Source organism: Helianthus annuus, chromosome 14, assembly GCF_002127325.2.
Source record: "Helianthus annuus cultivar XRQ/B chromosome 14, HanXRQr2.0-SUNRISE, whole genome shotgun sequence".
Taxonomy (NCBI): Eukaryota; Viridiplantae; Streptophyta; class Magnoliopsida; order Asterales; family Asteraceae; genus Helianthus; species Helianthus annuus.
In genome coordinates, this window is record NC_035446.2 from 80,276,430 (window position 1) to 80,294,235 (window position 17,806).

Consider the following 17,806-nt stretch of genomic DNA (forward strand, 5'->3'; position numbering starts at 1 on the left):
ATGTTTATATACCACATGTTTGTGAACTGGGCTGCCTACATGGACTAGGCCATTTTACAAGCCCATTACAATAATAAACTCACTAACCAATAAGCTAATGTGACAACTCTCACTAAAATCAATAATTAGGATGATAATTATCTATTAAGGAAACCCTAATTGAGACACCCAAGTGATTTGGCATAAACCCTAAAATTTTCAGAACAACCGGAATCAGGATCAGGGCCCCTAAAACTCAAGGGGGTAAACCCTAGTTGGACGTTTATCTAAATAAAACGTTGCTACAATCTAATTAGTCCAATTTGTTGATTCAGCCAAGCTAGTCCCGAGCCTAGGCAGCCTATAATTAGACTGCTTAGCTTACGGACCGTAAGGGAAATGGCATACGGTCCGTAAGCGAGTCCCAAAAATCACTATAAATAGCAGACATTGGCACTTGCCTTCTAAAATTGAAATGACGCTCAGAATCTCTGTTTACGTCGAATTAGAGCAGTCACAATACAATTAAACACACACGGGTGACGAAACGCTGCCGCAATCAGGGTAATAACTCGATCGCTATTACGATTCAACGTCCGATCGATTATAACTATCCAACGATTGTCCGAGTGCTGCTCAAATTGAGCTTGTACTTTGATTATTCGTCGTGATTTCAACTTGAATATTTGAGTGCTGTTCGAATTCGGACTATGCTCTGTTATTCGTTGTGAATCCGATTGAATTATTAAGTATTGCACTTGTTAATTGTTGTGAGGGTTTAATCTCGTGAATTGACGTAACTGCTGTATTAGTTACTAACCCGTTTGTGTGTGCATTGTGTTAACTTAGGTTTAATCAAGGCTAATCAGTAGGCTTATATCTTGCTCGTTAAATCTGCAATGTGAGTCATTCTCTTTTTATCAACTGTTTTACAAAACTCCAAATTATTTTCAAAAGTTATAATTACAGTGATTAAGTTTATGTAATCACCAATTTACAGCCGGTATGTGGGGTTTTGTATACATTACTTGATAATCGTCACCAGTGGGGCAGCCATTGGGTGATATGACCATAATCACAGACACCATTGGACAGGTGGGCCAATGGGTCGAGTGGTAAAGTACTGTGGGTAGATGGTTTGATATCAGAAACATTGTAATCTCTCTTAATACTGTAGATTATAACAAACATAAAGTTTTCAGTAAAACAAATGATTCACTCAGTATTTCCCCGCTGACAAAACCTTTTTCAAACATGTTTCAGGTGATCTGTTGTGAACCAAGAAAAGTGTCGTGAAGCACTACAAGCTCTGAGAAGTGGCTCAATGTGAATAAATAAAGAAACATGTTTTTAGAAATAAAGATTTCCCGGTGAAATCACTTTATTGTAAATTATGGGATTGTATCCCTAAAACCTTATGTAATATATTAAACGGGCATTTTCAATATTAAAAAGATCCTGTATTAAAAGACTTCCGCTGTCGCCTAAATTAAATACCGCAGGTTTCCTGCCCCGCGGCTCTTAAACCGGGTCAAACCGGGCCGAGGGCCGTGACAGCTAAGCCCAATACAAAATATCCAAAGACTAAATAATCAAACTATTAAGCTGTTGTCACAGAATATGCACCAACAATAGCCATTTATAAGAGAAGAGATTATCATCTGCACCCCCGATCTAATCATGGAATATAGGGTTATTGAGTCTGAATGGATGTTGAAGAAGGTCATTAGTGAAGGTCTATGTGAGCCAAACACAGTAATATATAACAGAGCATCATAAGGGATCCGCAAATGTTTAGGTAGGAAAGATTAAACCTAACTTGGTGAAAATCACCCCGTGATTCACGGCTATTATCAGGTAGGAAAGATTAAACATAATGCAGTGTTAGATGTTTTACAAGTATCAATGAATCCTAACCATAATGCAGTGTTATCGACACCAAAACCTTGTTCTTTTCTAGAGCCATCCCCCAAATAAGGGGAAAACTCTAAAAGACGACATTGTGCAACCAATAAAAATATGCATTTCAAATTTATTGATTTTCGAGTGAGTTTAAAATATATGTATTTCTAACATGATTTGTTTTTTGTTCCTTTTATTTTCATTTTAAACTTTTCATATTGTTATGTTTTACATGTGTGTTGGTATATAGATTATATTTTAAAATCTATAAATTAATTATATTATGTTTCTTAAATTTCGTAATATATATATATATATATATATATATATATATATATATATATATATATATATACTTGTTTAATGAAATATAGATGCTTGTTAGCTATAAAGTTGTTTTCCTTGCACTTATCATGCATTATTGTCCTTTTAATAACAACAAAATGCATGATCAAGATCTTGACCAAACAAACACTTTATTGTAAATTATGGGATTGTATCCCTAAAACCTTATGTAATATATTAAACGGACATTTTCAATATTAAAATGATCTTGTATTAAAAGACTTCCGTTGTCGCCTAAATTAAATACCGCAGGTTTCCTGCCCCGCGGCTCTTAAACCGGGTCAAACCGGGCCGAGGGCCGTGACAGGAAAAAAGTGGTATCAAGGCCACTGATCGAGCCACTGATTTAAGCCTATTACTGATTAAGTATTTAATAAAATACTTAATTTTACTAAATTACCATTTTGTAGTTATATATTTTATTAACTGATTATTTGATAGATACAGTATTGGTAAACAAAAGCTTTCTGCTATCTACCACAAATTAGATACTGCATCCTAGGAAAAAGGAACCTCTACTTCCAAATACCCAACAAACATAGAAGAAGGGATTTTTGTCCGAAAGGCACAATATGAAAATCCTCTTACCCCAGAGAAAAGAAATTCGATTATTAGGAAAAGTCGGAAACCCCAAGTCAAGAAAGTGAGGTTTAACCCGGAAATCCAGGAATTAGGTAATAGTCCACCTTAGGAAGATAAACTAGACGAAAAATGGGCAAACCTTTATATGCTAGCCACCGTAGCAGAAAATGCAAACCTTTAAATTTCCAATAAGTCGGGTCTAGTAGAAAATCACCATCCAGTAAATAAATAAATAAATTCTAGTGTGCTTCTTTCCAGTTATCCGCTGTACAAATTAGGATGCAATAAAATTTCTGTGTTTATTTGTAAAACTTTGTTCCAAAGTTTTAACTTAGCATTTTTGTGCATTTTGCATATATGCTATGCAGCATGAATGAGATATCGGAAGCATTTTAGAATCTCAACTTATATCCAGTGCCAATCGAAGTCCCCCACGACTTTACTGGTTATATTGCTGACATAGAAGAACCCCTGGAATTCCAAGCTCCACCGCTGGAAAAAGCCAAACCTAAAAAGAGAAGAAGATATGTAGGATGGAGAAAAGTGCGCAGGAGGAAGCCAGCCACTAAGAAACTTCCTAAAATAGAAATTCCTGTGAGCAAGGGAAAAGAAATAGAGACGGGAGAGAGTTCTAAGCAACCCGAGATAGAAATAAGGCAAGATCTTAGGCAAAAGGGAGTGGAAATCGGAGAAAGCTCGAAACAATCTGAAGAAATTACGTTCCAAGACGAAATAGATCGTCTATTAGCAAACTGTGATGTCATAAGCCCTATCCACAATAATCTGTACCCTTATCCGGCCACAATCCAATTTCCAGTGAATTTGGAACCAACCATCCCAGACCCTCTAATCCACACACGACCTTTAGGCCAAATGGAGGAGTGGTGGACTAACGATTGGCAGTTCCAAAATATGATTAATAGTCCCTATACTTTACTTCCACAATTTGACCCAGAACCAATCCCCAATCCTCCCATGAGTAATGAAAACTTAGCTGAACTTCGACAGTTCGGAGAAGAGCTAATAGGTACAGGAAATAGGATCAGGGAAATGGGGGAACAACTATCCTGGAAGTACGACAAGAGGGAGCGTCGCTACTGAACTGCCAGTTAAAGAATAGTAGGGTGGGAAAGAATGTCTGTATATTAGCAGTAGTAGTAAAATCTAACTTTGTAAATTGGGGAATAAAACCTTGTAAGATAGATAGTGTGTATTGACGCCTATATAAGCTATCCAACAAAATAGAAGTCGAGAAATCGACAATTTTGGCTATAGATGTGTTGTGATATGATTATGTGTTTTCGTGCAATTATTTGTTACCTTATACTTAACACTAATAAGTTTATATCTATAAAAATCATCAGATGGAAAACGTTAATAATGAGCCAATTAATGAAGAGAATCAATCTGAGCAAAACCAGGAAAACCAGTATATGACTAGACAAGATATTGAAAATATCATTACTCAAGGGATAGCCAATGCTATTCCTGCAATCATGGCTGCTGCTTAGAAACCTGTTGATCCTCAACAAATTATTCCAAGTAAATGTACTCAAGAAGACAATTTTAGCTATAGTGTAAACGGAGAAGGCAAACATGACAATCATAATAACGATCCTCGACAAGCCCCGTTTCCTAAGAAAATGAAAGCTGCAACGCCTGGTTGCACTTACAAAGAATTTCTTGCTTGCAAACCCGCTGAATTTGCAGGTAACGAAGGGGCAACTGCAACACTGCGTTGGTTAGAGAAAACCGAAGCAGTAATTGCAATAAGCAAATGTGCCGAAGAAGATCAGGTTATGTATGCTTCAAATCTATTCAAAGAAGGGGCACTAGAGTGGTGGAACACATTATTACAGGCAAAAGGAAGAAGGATAGTCTATGCCATGAGTTGGGAAGAATTTAAGAGCTTGTAGAAAGAAAATTCTGTCACAAATATGAAAAGGAACAAATGGCAAATAAGTTCCTAAGCCATCGGATGACGGGAATAGATTGTCACCGTTATACTTTGACATTCTTTGAATACGCTAGAGTAGTACCAACACCGGCATCGCCAGAACCGGTACTCATATCCCGTTACATTTGGGGATTAATTAGTGAAATCCGTAACATCGTTAAAGCTGCGAGACCTCGTACTATTGACGATGCTGTGGAATTAGCTAATACCCTAACTGATGAATTAGTGCGCACAAGAGAAGAAGATAGAAAGAAGGACTTGGTTCAGAAAATCACCCAAGGAGTTCGTATGGGTAATAATACCAGTTTCAAAAGAAAAGGAACAAGGCAATCTTCGACCCCGCCATTTTGCAGGAATTGCAGAGGGAAGCATTTTGGAAGATGTAATGCAATTTGCAATTTCTGCAAATCAGTGGGCCATAGTGAAGAAAACTGTAAAAAGAAAACCATAGTTTGTTATAACTGTGGAGAAACAGGACATTACAAAACAGAATGTCCTAAACTGGTTAAAACCGCAGACAACAAAGGAAAGCCAGCCGAGGGAGCCACTAAGAAGAATGCACGAGCATTTCAACTGACCACTCAAGAAGCTGAACTTATCCCAGACGTGATAGCCGGTACGTTCCTAGTTCACGACGTATTTGCAAAAGTATTATTTGACTCTGGTGCAAACCAAAGTTTTATTAATACTTCATTCTTCCAAGCTCTTAATTTACCCTTAACCACCCTTAGGCAGATTTTTACGGTCGAAACAGCAGAAGGAAATTCTGTTAACATAGATAAAGTTTTGCAAGAAGAAAAGATAGAACTATTAGGCCATAAATTTTCTGCAAACCTGTTACCTATGAAATTAGCCGGATTCGATGTAGTATTAGGAATGGATTGGTTAGTAGCCAACCATGCTCGAATCCTATGTGATAAGAATTCCGTAGAAATTCGAACCCCCACAGGAGAGGTGATTTTGATTACAGGAGATAGACCTCGAAAGCCACGGAAATTCATCTCAGTAATGAAATTGGCTAGTTATTCGAGAAAACAAGAAATGGTGTATATGATTTCCGTAATCATTAACACTAGAGATAAGGAACTTCAGGACATCCCGATAGTCTCAGAATACCCAGATGTTTTTCCAGAAGAATTACCTGGATTACCACCTGATAGGGAAGTAGAATTTAGAATTCATTTAATTCCAGGAACTGCACCCATAGCTAAAGCACCTTATCGATTAGCACCCACCGAAATGTTAGAACTGAAAAAGCAATTAGATGAATTACTAAGCAAAGGATTTATACAACCTAGTTCGTCCCCTTGGGGAGCACCAGTGTTGTTTGTAAAAAAGAAAGATGGATCAATGAGAATGTGTATCGATTATAGAGAATTGAATAAAGTTACAATAGAGAATCGATACCCATTACCTAGGATTGATGATCTTTTTGATCAACTTCAAGGCGCTAGGTATTTTTCTAAGATAGACCTAAGATCCGGATATCATCAGCTGAAAGTACAGGAAGAGGACATACCTAAAACTGCTTTCAGAACTAGGTATGGTCAATATGAGTTTACAGTCATGCCCTTTGGACTAACAAATGCGCCAGCAGCATTCATGGACATGATGAATCGAATCTGTAATCCATACTTGGATAAATTTGTGATCGTTTTCATCGACGATATACTTATTTACTACAAAAGTCAAAAGGAACACTGTGAGCACCTACATGTACTCTTAACTTTGTTAAGAAAAGAAAAACTTTATGCCAAATTCTCGAAGTGTGAATTTTGGTTGCAAGAAGTGCAATTCTTAGGTCATGTGGTAAATCACGAAGGAATTCATGTAGATCCTGCTAAAATAGAAGCAATCACTAAATGGAAAATCCCACAAACGGCCATGGAAATTAGAAGTTTTCTAGGCTTAGCTGGATACTACAGAAGATTTATTAAGGATTTCTCTAAGATAGTTGTACCCTTGACTAAGTTAACCTGTAAAACCGTTAAGTTTGAATGGGGAGCTAGACAAGAAGAAGCTTTTAAGATTTTAAAGCACCGATTGACGAATGCTCCAATTTTAGCTTTACCCGAAGGAACAGAAGATTTCGAGGTATACTGTGATGCCTCAAAATTAGGATTTGGATGTGTGCTAATGCAACGCAAGAAGGTAATTGCGTATGCTTCTAGACAATTGAAAAAGCACGAAGAAAATTATACGACTCATGATTTAGAATTAGGAGCCATAATTTTTGCCCTTAAGATCTGGAGACACTATCTGTATGGAAGCAAGTTTACTGTTTATACAGATCATAAAAGTTTAAGGTATATATTTGGGCAAAAAGAGTTAAATATGAGGCAAAGGAGATGGATGGAAATCCTGGGTGATTACGAATGTGATACTCAATATCACGAAGGAAAGGCAAATGTAGTCGCAGATGCCTTAAGTCGTAAGTATCATGAGAAGCAAAAGCGAGTCCGTGCTCTTAGATTAAATCTACAAGTAGATTTAATGGAGCAATTGAAGAAAATGCAAGAAACAGAAATCAAGGACGATGCTGAAGGAATGAAAGGTTATATAACAGAGCTAGAACAAGGAAATGATGGAATTTGGAGATTCCACAAGAAACGAATTTGGGTACCTAAGCAAGGAGAATTAAGAAATAAGATTTTAGAAGAAGCTCATAAATCTAGGTATACTGTACATCCAGGGAACAATAAAATGTACCAAGATTTAAGAAATAATTTCTGGTGGATAGGAATGAAAAAGGATATAGCCGAATACGTATCTAAGTGTCTAACCTGTTCACAAGTAAAAGCTGAACACCAGAAACCTTCAGGACTACTACAACAATTGGAAATGCCAGTATGGAAATGGGAACTCATAACAATGGACTTTGTTACTAAGTTACCCAAAACCAGAAAAGGTAATGATGCTATTTGGGTAATTGTGGACCGATTAACCAAATCAGCTCATTTCCTACCTATGAAAGAAACCTTTAGCATGGAAAGGTTGGCAAAGTTGTACGTAGATGAAGTGGTATCTTTACATGGAGTTCCACTCTCCATTGTATCGGATAGGGATAGTCGTTTCACTTCCCATTTCTGGACTAGTTTCTAGAAAGCAATGGGAACTCGACTAAATTTGAGCACTGCATATCATCCACAGACAGACGGACAAGGTGAAAGAACGATACAAACTTTGGAAGACATGCTCCGAGCATGTGTGATAGATTTTGGTGGAAATTGGGATAGCCACCTACCTTTAATTGAATTCTCCTATAACAACAGTTATCATTCCAGCATTGAAACTGCTCCATTCAAGGCACTTTACGGACGCAAGTGCAGAACCCCAGTTTGTTGGGCAGAAATAGGAGAAAGTCAATTATCAGGTCCTGAAATTATACAAGAAACTACTGATAAGATAACTCAGATCAAGGAAAGATTGAAAACAGCTCGAGATCGTCAAAAGAGCTATGTAGACAATCGTCGCAAGCCATTAGAATTTCAAGTCGGAGATAAAGTACTTTTGAAAGTTTCTCCTTGGAAAGGAGTAGTACGATTCGGTAAGAAAGGAAAACTGAGTCCAAGATACGTAGGACCATTTCCAGTGATCCAACGAATAGGACCAGTTGCTTATCGTCTACAACTAGCAGAAGAACTAGCTGGAGTACATGATGTGTTTCATGTATCCAATCTCAAGAAATGTTTATCAGACGAATCCCTGGTAGTACCTCTTCAAGATGTAGAGGTAAACGAAAGATTAAAGTTCGTAGAAAAACCACTACAAATTGAAGATAGAAAAGTCAAGTTCCTCAAGCACAAACGACTAGTGCTGGTCAAAGTCAAATGGAATTCAAAGAGAGGACCAGTATACACTTGGGAGCTGGAATCAGAAATGAAGCGAAAATACCCTCATTTATTCCAGTAAATCTCGAGGACGAGATTTTTCTTAAGGTGGGGAGAATGTGACAACTCTCACTAAAATCAATAATTAGGATGATAATTATCTATTAAGGAAACCCTAATTGAGACACCCAAGTGATTTGGCATAAACCCTAAAATTTTCAGAACAACCGGAATCAGGATCAGGGCCCCTAAAACTCAAGGGGGGTAAACCCTAGTTGGACGTTTATCTAAATAAAACGTTGCTACAATCTAATTAGTCCAATTTGTTGATTCAGCCAAGCTAGTCCCGAGCCTAGGCAGCCTATAGTTAGACTGCTTAGCTTACGGACCGTAAGGGAAATGGCATACGGTCCGTAAGCGAGTCCCAAAAATCACTATAAATAGCAGACATTGGCACTTGCCTTCTAAAGTTGAAATGACGCTCAGAATCTCTGTGTACGTCGAATTAGAGCAGTCACAATACAATTAAACATACACGGGTCATGAAACGCTGCCGCAATCAGGGTAATAACTCGATCGCTATTACGATTCAACGTCCGATCGATTATAACTATCCAACGATTGTCCGAGTGCTGCTCAAATTGAGCTTGTACTTTGATTATTCGTCGTGATTTCAACTTGAATATTTGAGTGTTGTTCGAATTCGGACTATGCTCTCTTATTCGTTGTGAATCCGATTGAATTATTAAGTATTGCACTTGTTAATTGTTGTGAGGGTTTAATCTCGTGAATTGACGTAACTGCTGTATTAGTTACTAACCCGTTTGTGTGTGCATTGTGTTAACTTAGGTTTAATCAAGGCTAATCAGTAGGCTTATATCTTGCTCGTTAAATCTGCAATGTGAGTCATTCTCTTTTTATCAACTGTTTTACAAAACTCCAAATTATTTTCAAAAGTTATAATTACAGTGATTAAGTTTATGTAATCACCAATTTACAGCCGGTATGTGGGGTTTTGTATACATTACTTGATAATCGTCACCAGTGGGGCAGCCATTGGGTGATACGACCATAATCACAGACACCATTGGACAGGTGGGCCAATGGGTCGAGTGGTAAAGTACTGTGGGTAGATGGTTTGATATCAGAAACATTGTAATCTCTCTTAATACTGTAGATTATAACAAACATAAAGTTTTCAGTAAAACGAATGATTCACTCAGTATTTCCCCGCTGACAAAACCTTTTTCAAACATGTTTCAGGTGATCTGTTGTGAACCAAGAAAAGTGCCGTGAAGCACTACAAGCTCTGAGAAGTGGCTCAATGTGAATAAATAAAGAAACATGTTTTTAGAAATAAAGATTTTCCGGTGAAATCACTTTATTGTAAATTATGGGATTGTATCCCTAAAACCTTATGTAATATATTAAACGGGCATTTTCAATATTAAAAAGATCCTGTATTAAAAGACTTCCGCTGTCGCCTAAATTAAATACCGCAGGTTTCCTGCCCCGCGGCTCTTAAACCGGGTCAAACCGGGCCGAGGGCCGTGACAGCTAAGCCCAATACAAAATATCCAAAGACTAAATAATCAAACTATTAAGCTGTTGTCACAGAATATGCACCAACAATAGCCATTTATAAGAGAAGAGATTATCATCTGCACCCCCGATCTAATCATGGAATATAGGGTTATTGAGTCTGAATGGATGTTGAAGAAGGTCATTAGTGAAGGTCTATGTGAGCCAAACACAGTAATATATAACAGAGCATCATAAGGGATCCGCAAATGTTTAGGTAGGAAAGATTAAACCTAACTTGGTGAAAATCACCCCGTGATTCACGGCTATTATCAGGTAGGAAAGATTAAACATAATGCAGTGTTAGATGTTTTACAAGTATCAATGAATCCTAACCATAATGCAGTGTTATCGACACCAAAACCTTGTTCTTTTCTAGAGCCATCCCCCAAATAAGGGGAAAACTCTAAAAGACGACATTGTGCAACCAATAAAAATATGCATTTCAAATTTATTGATTTTCGAGTGAGTTTAAAATATATGTATTTCTAACATGATTTGTTTTTTGTTCCTTTTATTTTCATTTTAAACTTTTCATATTGTTATGTTTTACATGTGTGTTGGTGTATAGATTATATTTTAAAATCTATAAATTAATTATATTATGTTTCTTAAATTTCGTAATATATATATATATATACTTGTTTAATGAAATATAGATGCTTGTTAGCTATAAAGTTGTTTTCCTTGCACTTATCATGCATTATTGTCCTTTTAATAACAACAAAATGCATGATCAAGATCTTGACCAAACAAACAACCATATGTCCTGTTTCCCCTTCATATATTACACCCATATGTCCTTTTTCCCCTTCATATATTACACGTTGAAACCTAAAGTTACAAGACTCCATATTCCCACAAGTTTATGTAAGAAAATTTGTTCCATTAATGATAATGGTGTCATGATCATGTAATCTTAAGATTATTTTTAAACGTGTAAGGTTATAAGCAAGTGTTAAAAATGAGGTTACCCATAACCGCTTGTCGTTTAGCTAACAAATGAGGCATACACCGCTCGAACCCTAGATATGAGACATATAATCCGAAATATAAATTGGAAGAGATTTTCCTTTAACATACGGGTAAAAGCATGTAAATAAACATTTCACTAAATGATTTTGGTAGGCGGTAACCCATGTTTTGAAGCTACTTTGTTCTTGTTAGGATCGGAAAATGGTGGGTCCAATGGGTTGGGTCATGACTCCCTAGTCAAATTAAAACAATTTTCCTCTATGTGAAACTTGGCAATACCTTTAAGAAAAAAAAAAAAAAGTTATAAATGGTTGATGTATTGTAGGGATGAGGATCTGGTATTAGTACCCTGTTACTGTATCAACCGGTACAGACCGAAGAAGTATGTTTGTACCGAGTACTATTATCGTACGGATCGGTGTACATCGGTACCGATACTTGTATCCCTTTTAGGGGCTTTCAGTATTTGATACTAACCGGCATAGTACCAGTTTATTTCAGTATTCCCAAGTTGACTGTCGAATTTGTATATGGATTTAAAAGAGTTTTTTGGGTAAGTTTATTTTTTATAATTTGTTTGATTATAACTTTTTAGTTTATTTCGGTATTCCCAAGTTTATTTCGCTTTTTTTTTGTTTTCTATAAGTTAGCATTGTAATTATGTGGTAGGATCATATACAAGCTTCATTTTTGTAAAAACAGTAAGAACTATTCACAACATGTCATGTGTCATCCTCTAATTCATGTATAAAGGACATTTTTTAATTTATTTTAAAGTTGGTTTCTAAAAGTTCCTAAAATTATGGAAATAGTTTCAAATTCATGTGGTGATTATACAAATTCATGTGTTGCTTGTATATGTGTTGGTTAAAATTATATACGTATCCATTGGTTATAAAATTCATATGTTGCTTATATAAATTATGTGCTAGTTATAATGGTTATAATTATATAAGTATGTGTTAATTACAGAAATTCATGTGTCACTTATATATGTTCTGCTTAAACTTATTAGCATAATTATAAAACATTATAAAACATTATTTTGCAACTTAAAAAAAACATTATTTTATTTATAGTATATCAATATTATAATCATATTAAAGATTAAAAAATGCTTGATTTTATGGTAATTTTTTTAATAAAATACTATATTTATAACATGTGTGTCAAACATCTTATATTTCTGGGAAGTACTCGTGTCAAACAGATATGTCCTATATTTGTTGTTGAAATGAAGTTCTATTCCTAATCAAATTGATGGTCAATTATTTGTTGTCGAAATGAAGTTCTATTCCTAACCAAATTGATGGTCAATTAGTTTCCATAATCTTATATGTTATCACATTGATCTAAGTTAACCCGAAAAGCTCTCTTTAGAAATAACTAATACCGCACAACTAGTTTTATTTTCGATTCCTTAAGTCACCACTAAGATCTCCGGCGGTTCAATTCCTCTCTGTCTTCCTTCTCACCTTCACCTAGCATCTCATAGGGATGAGACGACAAAGATGCATCTTCGTTAGAAGTGCTCTAAATGATCAAGGAATTGGACTTGATGTAACCAAATCTGGAATCTGATGTTATAGTGTGCATACATCGCGGACAGTCTTGAGATTCACACAAGGCTCGAAGCTTGAACAGCGCATACAATGACTCAAATGCATGGACAAGAAAATGGACACCTCTTATATCACTGTGAATCAATATAGAATTATGTTTATGATTCAACATATTTAGTTAACTAACAACCAACCATCCAACCGGAATGATACAAAAAAATTCAATTCATGCCCACAAGTGAAAGACCAATGAAACACATTTTTAGACTTATTCCGTGTACATGCTTGCACTTACAACCATAAAATCAAGGGTTTCTTGGCCTCACACCAGCATGTGTGCTTCAAGTCTACGTCTTGAGTAACAAGAGCGGGAAAAAAGTTTAAAAAATGCAAGTTGAAAGCATGGTTACCTTAGGACTCATCCATAATGGCATTCAATATCCTTTTCTCGAGTTCATTTTCATCAATCCATACGGAACTTTGGCGACGCAGTAGCTCCTTCTTCTCATTCTTCTTCTCCATGAATTTCTGCTCTCTTTGTTTGTGATATTCAAGCTTCTCAGCTCTTTCTTTTAACTGCACTCACCAAATTTAAGTAGGAACTGGTAATTAGTGAACTTCCTTTCTCAAAACAATTAGACCCTTGTGCGTCTATGTACAACCAAAATAAACTTTATTTAACAACCAGAAGTTGTGTCTATCTAATATGTTTACAAATCAGCCTATTAATCAAGTAAACTTACATAACCTTTTCATCCCTTAGTTTTTACTTATTAGATATAAGCCTCATACTGTCACATAGGCACTGTTCAACCAATTTTGAGTTTTGACCCAAAAGTACATGAGCTGCGCATATTTGCCCATGATACATTTTCATGAGCGCCTCGCGTCTTTCAATCCAAGATTAGGACAGGCTCTAATTTCAGAAAAATATTAAGATGTAAAGCCTGCTAATTTGAATTTATTGCTCAAATGTTGACAATCTTGAGCATGATTTCCTTTGAAGTTTGAACAAAGCAAACCAACTAATTGCTTTGTTTACTTGACCATGGTGGCACAGAGCACAAAAGCTTTAAATGCACTTGAAAAACAATATGAATATGAGGTATGTCAAATCTGCTATCAATCTCAATGGGAATAAAGATACAATGCCAAGCCATAAATATAGCCATATAGGTTAACTAAGAAAGGAAAACAATACAAGATGTATGAACCCTAACAAACAAACCATAAAAGACAATAATACCCCTACACAAATGTGCACATAATAAACTGTCTATCAGCACTATTGAAGCTACCCAGGAGTAGAGAGATTCAAACTATGGTTATAAAGAAGCCTAATGAGAATGAATCTAAACCAATAATGTATGCTGGAGTAGAGCCTACATTCATCTTGGGGAACCTGAACTGCAGAGCCTTGTTGATCGTCAAAGTTTGAACAAAATATTATTGAGAATGCGAGTGATTAGGATATGTAAGTCTACGTTAAAACATAGTTATTAAAGGCGCTAGGCGCACTCAAGGCGCATAGGCCTCGCCTGGGGACTAGGCGCAAAGCGCAAAAAAAGCGAGCGCCTGAGAAAAATAAAGCGCATAATGAAATAAAATTAAAATATATTATGTATTAGAAAAAGTAAAGCTATTCTTCAAACAAAATAAACAAAATCTTGTATATAACACCTTATATCATCTATTTAATACCAAAAGTTCTAAAATATTGGTGTAGAAAAATAGATTTCCTTGGATGAAAGTAGAAATCTGGTTAAAATCTTGTCGGAATTTAGAGAATTTGGCCGGAAAGTCTCCGGAATCTAGGAATCGCGCCGGAATGTGCGCCTGAACCATCACCTGGAGAATTAAAGCGCAATTTCTTCTATTTAAAGCGCAACTGCCTCGCCTCGCCTGAAAAATGGGCCTAGGCGCAAGAGGCTATGGCTTTTAACAACTATACGTTAAAAGAACAATTATTGTAAACCAGATCAAGAACCCTAAACGTATGAGTTCATGAGTTGACTAAAAGCACCAATTCCAGATTGTGAACCCTAAATCCTAATTGCAAATACTACTAATAGCAGTGGACTAGAGATAGCAATAAGCCAATAAGTAGGAATAAAAATAAAAATAATTGCAAATGTGTTTACAAGCTGAAAAGTGAATACAATTTGAAAAGGTACCCAATTGATATGCCTACATTCATCTTAAAGAACCTGAACTGCAGAGCATTACTGATCAGCAAATTTTGAATAAAATCTTATCAAAGATGGATGTGATTAGAACATATAAAAGCTTCGTTAGAGTAGGTGTTGTGGGAGGCGCTAACCACGCACATAGACCACATGGAGACTGAACACCAAAACAGCACAGCCGCGAAAGAGCGCTTCCCCTGTTCCCATGACCAGTGGCTTTCAAGGAGCATTAAGCCATTAACCCACCACCTCACCCCTCCTACGTGGCAACACTTTTTTTTCACCTTAAACCTCACAACACATAGCCTTCGAAGAACAACTATTGGAATTTTTTGCATAAATAGGTGCTTTGAACAACAAAAGAGTGCTTCTAGGTGAGCATTGATTATGCGAATGTTTATACGTATGTCGCTGATTCAATCAACGACTTTAGAGGCCAAAAGCTGCAAACCTACAAGTATTCTGCATAGTTCAGATTGTCCTTGAAACATCGCTGTTTGATTCCACATTATTGCAGAAAGTCGCTGTTTGAAACCAACTCTTTCCGGAACATTGCTGTTTAATCAAGCGACTTTCATAACATCCCTGATCTAATCCGCAACATTAAATAAAAGTCGCTGTTTTGAATTTCCACTTTACATAGTCACTAATCTGATACAATACAAAAGAAACGTCTTGATTTAATTATTTTAATTATAACACAATTGCAGAAGATCCGTCATGATAATTTTAAACGTTGAAGGTAACCATGACAGTTTATTGTGAAAACCCATTTTTCTATGATGTTTAAAAGTGAGAGTTGTTATTTATAGATATATTTTTTATTTCTTTTTTAAATTTCTTTGTGACAGTTTAATGGTTTTGCATTGTGCCTTAGGGGAGTGGGGGTGGTCCGTGATGGCCACCCCATCACGCGTGGAACAAAATAGCACACCGCCGCCGCCACAAATATAACGCGTGAATTATTTAACGCGTTAAAATCATCACGCGTTGAAAACAATTCAACTTTTAGATTGTTTTGCCGTTTTATGAAATTGAATTAATAGCAACTTTGATGAAAAGTGCAAATTAGCCCCTCAACTTTTGTTAGCTATTTTTAAATAGCTTTCCTTTAATTGCAATTCAGGTCCCTCATCTTTATATAGATTTTAATTGCCCATCTCGACGAACCGTTTAAGTCGGTTGTAATTCAACAAAAGCGCGAGATTTGTGAAAGGTGGGGTTGGGAGATGCCACCCGTTTAATTTAAGTTTTTTTTTTTTCCAATGTTTAGTTGTTTTTTACTTTGCTATGTAATTTATTTTTTAATTTTAATGAAATTTATAATTTAGTGTTTTATTGTTAATTTCTAATTTAAAAAATAAAAAAAAAAAGTTGTGAGTGATGAATTCCATCACTAGTGATGACCACCACCACTAAAAAAGGCTTGTGAGTGATAGAATAGTGGTTGATGACATGGCGGAACTTGATTGGATGTTTGTAAGTGATGGAATTCTATCACTAGTGACCACCCCACTCCCCTTAAAAAAGTAAATTGAATCCTTCACGGAGTTGTTCAGATACTTTATAATATCACTAGTTAATAGTTAATTCAGCGACTTTATGTAAGTCTTATAATCAAACAGCGATGTTATGTACGTCTTATAATCAGACAGCGACTTTCTAAAAAAATGTGGTTTCAAACAGCGACTTTAAGGGACCAACTGAATGTATGTAGAAAACTTACTGGTTTGCAGGTTTTGGACATTAAAGTAGCTGATTCAATCAACTACATACCTAAAAACAATCACGTAATCAGTGCCCACCTAGAAGCACTATTTTGTTGTTCAAGGCAAGGCACCTATTTATGCAAAAAATTCCAACTATTGTATGCTAGATATAGAACCCTAAACCCTAACTGTATGAGTTCATAAGACTTAACCTAAAACCTAATTAGTGTTCATTCAACTAGACTAATTGTCTAATTCAATTTAACTACCGGATCAACAATAATACTCCACATAACAAACAGATAACAAAATCAAAACCTATAACATCCAAATTACGCATCGAAAACCAATGTAAAGCAACACAAACCAAACCGCCATACCAGCGTCTGCCGGAACTCCTCTTCCGCAACCTGCCGTTCAGCCGCCTTAACCTTCTTCTCCGCCAATTTCGCAGCCCTACGCTCTTCACTCTCAATCCTCAACGCTTCCTTTTTAGCTTCATCTTTCCTCTGCTTCTCAATCCTCTGAAGCTCCATTTCATGAATATACTCCTTCCTCACCGCCTTAACCTTCTTGGCGTACTCACGGCGGAGCTGGTGGAGCTTCGCCTGAGCTTCCTTCGGATCCTTTGGCGGTTTCCAGCTGTTGAGGTAGTTGTTAGGTGAAAGATATTGCTGGTTGCGTTGGTGGTCGTTGTGGTGTGACGGTGCTACGGCGGTGGATGCGGATCGGCACTGGTGGACGGTGAGTATGGATTTCAGTGTCGGAGAGCGGAGGAGCAACCGTGAGGTCGCCATTGATGTCGTCGGCGGTAACGAGGGTTTTGGATCGTGATGGTATTTTCCCTGTTAAGAATTAAGAAAGGTTTTGTTTTAAGCGAGTTTCTGTTTTCTAACACAAAACTCTAATGTATTTCATTTTGGCCCCTTTTGGTGTAATTCGGTGTACTTTGTAAATATGGTGTATAGCACCTTGCTATAGATGAATAAAATTTTGTCGGCCGTTCAAAAAAAAAAAAAAATTCATTTTGGCCCCAAACATTTAATATTGAAGTATGAATTTCACACCGACTATATTTTAGGCCCCTCCGAAATTGCACTTCTTTTGTGTTGTTTGTGGTCGCTAGCACTGGTGTGGCATTAGTGTAACTTGACATAGTTTTACAAATGTTTTTAACGTATTAAGTTTTTTACTAATA

At 36.4% G+C, this 17,806-nt stretch overlaps 1 protein-coding gene across 1 annotated transcript; it reads right to left on the reverse strand.

The window, feature by feature from the left end:
- Positions 1 to 12,844: 12,844 nt before the first annotated feature.
- LOC110899932 (stress response protein NST1) lies at positions 12,845 to 17,486 on the reverse strand. The gene is made up of 2 exons (XM_022146825.2): positions 16,989 to 17,486; positions 12,845 to 13,289 (listed from the first exon to the last, which is right to left on the reverse strand). Exons 1-2 carry the CDS (start codon positions 17,403 to 17,405, stop codon positions 13,125 to 13,127), a joined length of 582 nt encoding a protein of 193 aa, XP_022002517.1. The 5' UTR covers positions 17,406 to 17,486; the 3' UTR covers positions 12,845 to 13,124.
- Between the last annotated feature and the right edge of the window lie 320 nt (positions 17,487 to 17,806).